Here is a 6,000-nt window from a genome sequence, read left to right on the forward strand (position 1 = left end):
CTTCAAACAACACTAGTAGTATATTAACCCTATAACCAGTATTAGCAAGCTGCATTTAGTATTAGTGATATTTAACTTTGTCCATTAAGTTAGGTAGTCACAATTTATCTAGCAATCATGAAAAACTATAGTGACAAGATGCACCACTGTATTGTAAGAGGTGACTGAGGAAAGTCTGCTAGTAAGAGGTCTAGCAATTCAGCCTAGTGTAGACAATGGATAGAAAAGTTGATCAGAGAGAAAATGTTATAAAACAAGTCAATTAGGTAAGTGCAAGCTAGGCTAGCAAAGTTACAAAGGTGATGTGATAGGCAGTAGATGTATTGTCAATGTATTTAAATGATTTCTCTATTGTACACATTCTCATTTAAGCTGTTTTTGTTACTGAAGCGTACCTAATAAAGATCCACAGTTAGGTGCAAAAACTCTTAAGTTCATCTATAAAAACCAGTCACAGAACATGAAATACATGAACAAAACTACTCCACTTTATGAACGCTGCTAGAGCCAAGCAAGGATAATATATGGCTTAACATCAAATGGAAAGAGTTACACAAATTAAAGGGACACAGCTAACTTAAAAAAAAAATCACATTTCTGTCTGAAAACAACAGCAGTAGGTGCAAATTAGCCCTTAGATTTATTACTTACATTAGGAAAAATATTTTTCCTTTTAGTCAGGCCAACTGTTCCCCTGTATAGTAAGATATTTTTAAGGATCTTGTTACCAAAGGAGAAACTGAGGGAGCATAAAAACCCTTGTGAAAACACTAAGAGGGGTTTATAAATTCAGGATATGTTTAAAAGCTCCTCTATTAGAAACTGGAACTTTAAAAAAAAAATTAGGTTAAGTGTCTCTTAAAGATCCAAATGTGAAATTATGTGACCTAATACATCTGTGCAAGTGGTAACTCAAACATTATCATTATCTGTTTATGAGTTGGTACCAATGCAATGCAAAATACATATAGTGAATTGAGATATTTGTATTAAGGTCCAAACAGGTGATGCAAGGAAATATGCAGCAGGAGTTTCTCTCAAGTTTAATTTGAGAACAAACATTCAACCATCAGTCCAATCCAGGAAGTCTGCTGATGGTGAACTCTGGCCAGCTTCAAAAGATGTCAGATATAATGAGTGGCCTACCCATTTAGATAAACAATTCAGAAGTTAGATGGTTTAACCAGATTGACTCTCAATAAGTTTGAGACATGTCTTATCATTAGTATTTATAAAAAGGAGCACATTTGTTCTACAGCTCAAGTACTAGAAACAAAAGGAATCTGAACAAATATTTTAGAATCTTGCCAATCCAATGGCGGGAGTGGTGGATAAATAACTTAGTGGACGAGACAGCCTGATATAATTTCCCAAATGCATCATTAAAAAATGTTTGAATTTATGCTTCATGTAATATCTTCTTTAATACCCTGTTAGATCTTGTTTATTTGTAAATCATCCTGTCTTCTGAACCCAAGAAAGTGTAGATCTAGCTACTCTATTTTAGACAGCTAAGCTAGACTGGTTGAGATATTCAAGTAATCTCATCAGTGTAAAATTTTTTTCCTAGGTGTTTTGTTTAAAAAAATTGATGAGTAAGAGTATGCTACTGTCTCCAGTATTTCAAAAATTGAGTATTCTTACAGTATTCTTCCTGAATTATTCCCACATCCTCTGCAACATGTAAATTTTAATATGTTTATTTTCAGAAGAGCTGTTTAACAGTGGATCTTCCCTTGCTGATGTCAGTTGACAGGATGGCAATATGTATTGCTTATAGGCCAATGTGAACTTGAAGGACCAGTTCAGTCCCACAAGTGAATTCCACTGCAGTTAAGTAATCTGAAATTTTAGTCTAATTTATGAAAAAGTTCTAGTCTGATAGTGGTGCTACAATGGGAACTAGGGACTTCAGCAACACAGGATCTAGCAGAACAAAACAATTTAACACAGTCACCTGTTTTTATAAAGGACACTGAAAAAAGTTCAGAAAAGATTGTTTAATCATGTGAGTGAATATCTGCATGTACCAAAAGTCATTCTCTTCTGCTAAGTCTTCCACACATGGAACAGTGTGAAGTATCTGATAAACTTTGTTTAGAAGTTATCGATTTATAACATCTAAAAGAGTACGAGTGTTTCTGAGGTCAAAGAAATCTGGTCTGGAATCAAAGATCTAAGGACAAGACAGACCAGGCACAAATGAAAACAATGCAGATGCTCGAAAGATAACGAAAAGTACTCATTCTTCATAGCCAATGAGAGTCATGGCATCAATTCAATTGCCCACTTGTTGTTAAAAAAAAAAAAAAAAGACTAAGTGAGCATAGCTGACTCACCCAGGGCATGTAATGTTTTATGGATGAATATCACTGCTGTATTAATTATCAATAGCTATGGCAAGGGTGGATATGGATTTTTTTTTCGCACCTGGAAGGGTAAGTTTCCATGAAAACTTGTAAGGCTGACCTAACTGAAACCGGAATGAAGGAAAGCAGAAAAACAGGTGAATGCACGTAGGTGTATAAGAGGGCAACACATGGAAATAGACTAAAGATTAGCTGTTTGTGTTGAATTGGTACATTTCAAAGTTTCATTACTGGGACTGCATTTAAAAACGTGTTTAGGGTGACTTGGTAGTCTAGTGGCAGTGCAACACAGTGAAACATGAGAAATCTGAATTTTCCTCCTACACAAGCAGAACATGGTAACGCAGAGACAATATGCTCAGCCTCAGAGCATTTGATTGAAGCAACTTATTTCACTCTCTAGCAAAACAAGGAGCAACAGCCTTTCTTCCTCTCAGAGGGCATTACGTCACAGGGAGAAAATAAAAAGGGGAAACAGGGCTAACAGAGCAAACAAGTGCAAAATATAAATTTAATGTGTGTACCCACTGGTAATGCTCTCCACTACTATACAAAACAAAATTAGGGCTAGATTCATAGTCCCAGTCTCTTACTCTTCAGGCCAAGAGCAACTGAGAGTGTTTCCAGGGCATACACTCAACTTGAGGGAGAATGGTAAAGAAGTGCCTCATTGTTCTACAGTGACCCATACTGTTGATTAAAAGGTAATGTTGACACACTCCAAAAGAAGTCCTGTTCAAATCCTTCTGAGCCAGAAGGATGGCAGCTCCAGTACAGGGTGTCAATGAAGCCAGAGCTTTAATATGAGGGAAAGAGATTGAATGATAAAAGATCTGACATGTAAGATTAAACCTCTGCTCCATTTAGCCCAATAGTTTGGTCCCCACAGTGGCTAATAAGTGTACTTCAGAGAAAAGCTAAACCCTCAAAGTGCACCCAACTGATTGTGCACCACTGTACATGGAAAAGAAAAAAATCTTCATGACCCCTGCATGCAATCAGCTAATGTGCTGAAATATAAGGTTTCATTATATTGATCATAATAAATATACCCAAAATTGATGTGTGAACCGAAACAAAAAAAAATCAATACCTACATTTGTGTTTAAAAAACTGAAGCAGTTTTAGACTGATATAAAATAAAAACTGAATTAAAACTGGGTACAAAACTACATCCTAGTAATGGGTTTCCCAATTGTTTAAGCACTGTTTATATGTAAAGTAGCCCCCCTGTTATGTTTTATACTTCATATTTCATGACTAGAGGTTATTTTGGTCAACTAATCATTTGTGGTCTCCCCTGTTTATATTCAACCTACCTGCCCATAGTTGTCTATGCCAGTTACTAATCTATTTAAGTTTAATAAATCAAAAGCTGTCCTTAGAGACTGGCCAAGAGTCGTAAGTCCTTCAGCTTGAAGGTTTTTCAATTCATTCATAAAGGTTGCATGATTTTCTTTCCAGCCAGCCTGCAAAGAGAAAGGCAAGAATGCTTATCCTTCAGATGTTAGCAGTGTACAGGGAGAGCCTTTTCTGTTAGAGATTACAAAAATGGTGTCTTCCTCTCTTGCATGCATGTAGTTAAAAAATACCCCCCAAACCACCAACTCATCTTACAAGTAACTAAGAACCTCTTCTGCTCTAAAGGCTTCAAAGCCCAATCTCCCCCCTCCCAAGCCTTTACGCCCCCCTTGTCCCCCAGCCAGCAGAATATCAGCGTTTGGTTCCAGGGTCCGAAGAGTGAGCCTACAACTTACTGCGGGTCATTGGAATAACCAGAGCCTGGTCCACGGCAGCGGACGGGGCCGGTCAATGACCTACAGCAGGTTCCCTTCTGATGTGTCATGTGGAGGCTCCGGGTCTCCACGCACGACGAGGGGGAAGCGCCAGCCAAGGCTGCCCGGCCCGAAGCAGGCATCGCTCCTCGCCGCCCCTTGCAGCCGAACTCGCCTTGGAGTTGCTGTCACTTCTCCTAACTTGAATCAATATCCCCCACAGTCCATTGCTGCTCACACACCGCACAGGAAAAATGTCGGCCATGTTGATGTCAGCGCCGCCGCCGCTGCCAGAGCCTGTGTGCCTGTGCGGGGCGAGCTGCGCTGCGCCGCCGGGAGCGCGGGGGAGGGGCGGGCAGCCCGGCCCGGGGGGAGGAGGGCGATTCACGGGGGTTACCTTGATCGCGTGGGGAGGCTCCTCGAAAGTGACCAGCATGTACCTGTCTCCTCTGCTGGCGGGGTCCCGGGCGCGGAGCTGCGGGCACAAAGCGCAGGGTTACCCGAGGGAGTCAGCAGCAGCGCCCCGCATGCGAGCCCCCGCCCGGCCCTCCCCAGCCCCGCGCCCCGCCACCCGGGCGGCAGGGCGCCCCCGCCCCCCACCTCGCCGCCTGTCGCAGGCAGAGCCGGTACCTTCATGAAAGTCTCTACAGCGCCTTTGGCTATGTCCAGATAGGTGGTGCCCAGATGGGTGCGCTGGTTCATGGAGGCGGACGTGTCTATCAGGAAGAGTAAGATGGGCATAGTGCGGAGCAGCAGCGGGGCCGGCGGCTACATGGACAGGGGCGGGGGGCAGACACGGGGGACGGGCGGGCAGTAGGAGCTGTGAGTGCGCTGCACGGGGAGGTGCGCCGCCCCGCCACCCCCTCCAGGGAGCTGCCCTGCTCGCCTTTGTGTGAGGGGCCCGCTCAAGCCCTGCACGGGCTGGTTTATGAGAAGGCGGCGGATAGGGCTGCACGGCTGCCGCCGCTGGCCCCCTGTTGATGTTACTCAGAAGTTTCAGGCGGAACAGCCGCGAACCACCCACCCCGGCACTTTCTCTCTCTGACTGAGGCGCTTCCTCGCTCGCAGCCCGCTTTTAAGGCAGCCTGGGCAGGTCGGGAGCCGCCCCCTACAGGCACGTCCCCAAGCCACGTGACCGCCTCCCTGCCCCGCCATAGGACTCCCTACGACCCTTCATTAGCATATTTAAATCGTGAGGAAAGAGAAACGAGGTGGCTCTAGCCGTTAAGGGAAAGGCAGTTGATGAGCACGCGTTCCCGTAGTGCGCATGCGCCTTGCAGCCGCTGCTCTGCCTCAGCGAGGGGGGGGGCGGTAACAATGACATAGTGGCCCCGGCTGCCCTGCACAGGGAAGGAAGCAACCCATAGGCACATGCTCAGCGGGGCTGGCTGGGGCACCGTGGGAGGAAGGGGGGGGGGGGCACAGGACGAGCCGCGAGAAGGGAGTGGGGGGGAAGAGGAAGCCCGGGGATAGGGGAAAAGGGGGGCCCGCGGGACGGGCCGCCAGGTGGGGGTGGAGATAGGCGGGAGACCACAAGGTGGGGGGCCGCGGGAAGTGTGGGGGGGGTCAAGGGACGGGCCGCGAGAAGGGGGGGAGGCCGCAAGTGGGGGGGTCAAGGGACGGGCCGCGAGAAGGGGGAGGTGGGAGGCCGCAAGTGGGGGGGGTCAAGGGACGGGCCGCGAGAAGGGGGAGGTGGGAGGCCGCAAGTAAGGGGGGGGGGTCAAGGGACGGGCCGCGAGAAGGGGGGGGAGGCCGCAAGTGGGGGGGGGTCAAGGGACGGGCCGCGAGAAGGGGGGGGGGAAGAGAAAGCCCGTGGGAAGAGGGATGGGGGGCCGCGAGGTGGGGGGAGGAGGGAC

The 6,000-nt window shown here is 46.6% G+C and overlaps 1 protein-coding gene across 3 annotated transcripts in view; it reads right to left on the reverse strand.

Annotated features, from left to right (window-relative positions):
- The window catches only part of INTS6 (integrator complex subunit 6), an 81,657-nt gene extending 76,532 nt beyond the window's left edge, over window positions 1–5,125 (reverse strand). For all 3 annotated transcript variants that reach the window (XM_045014537.1, XM_045014526.1, XR_006578966.1), the window contains exons 1-3: window positions 4,775–5,125; window positions 4,542–4,619; window positions 3,689–3,838 (exon numbers count right to left, since the gene is read on the reverse strand). In XM_045014537.1, the coding sequence (XP_044870472.1) occupies window positions 3,689–3,838; window positions 4,542–4,619; window positions 4,775–4,885 (339 nt within the window). In that variant the 5' untranslated portion in view covers window positions 4,886–5,125. The remainder of the gene's footprint in view (window positions 1–3,688; window positions 3,839–4,541; window positions 4,620–4,774) is intronic.
- Between the last annotated feature and the right edge of the window lie 875 nt (window positions 5,126–6,000).

This window comes from Mauremys mutica, chromosome 1 (genome assembly GCF_020497125.1).
Source record: "Mauremys mutica isolate MM-2020 ecotype Southern chromosome 1, ASM2049712v1, whole genome shotgun sequence".
NCBI lineage: Eukaryota > Metazoa > Chordata > Testudines > Geoemydidae > Mauremys > Mauremys mutica.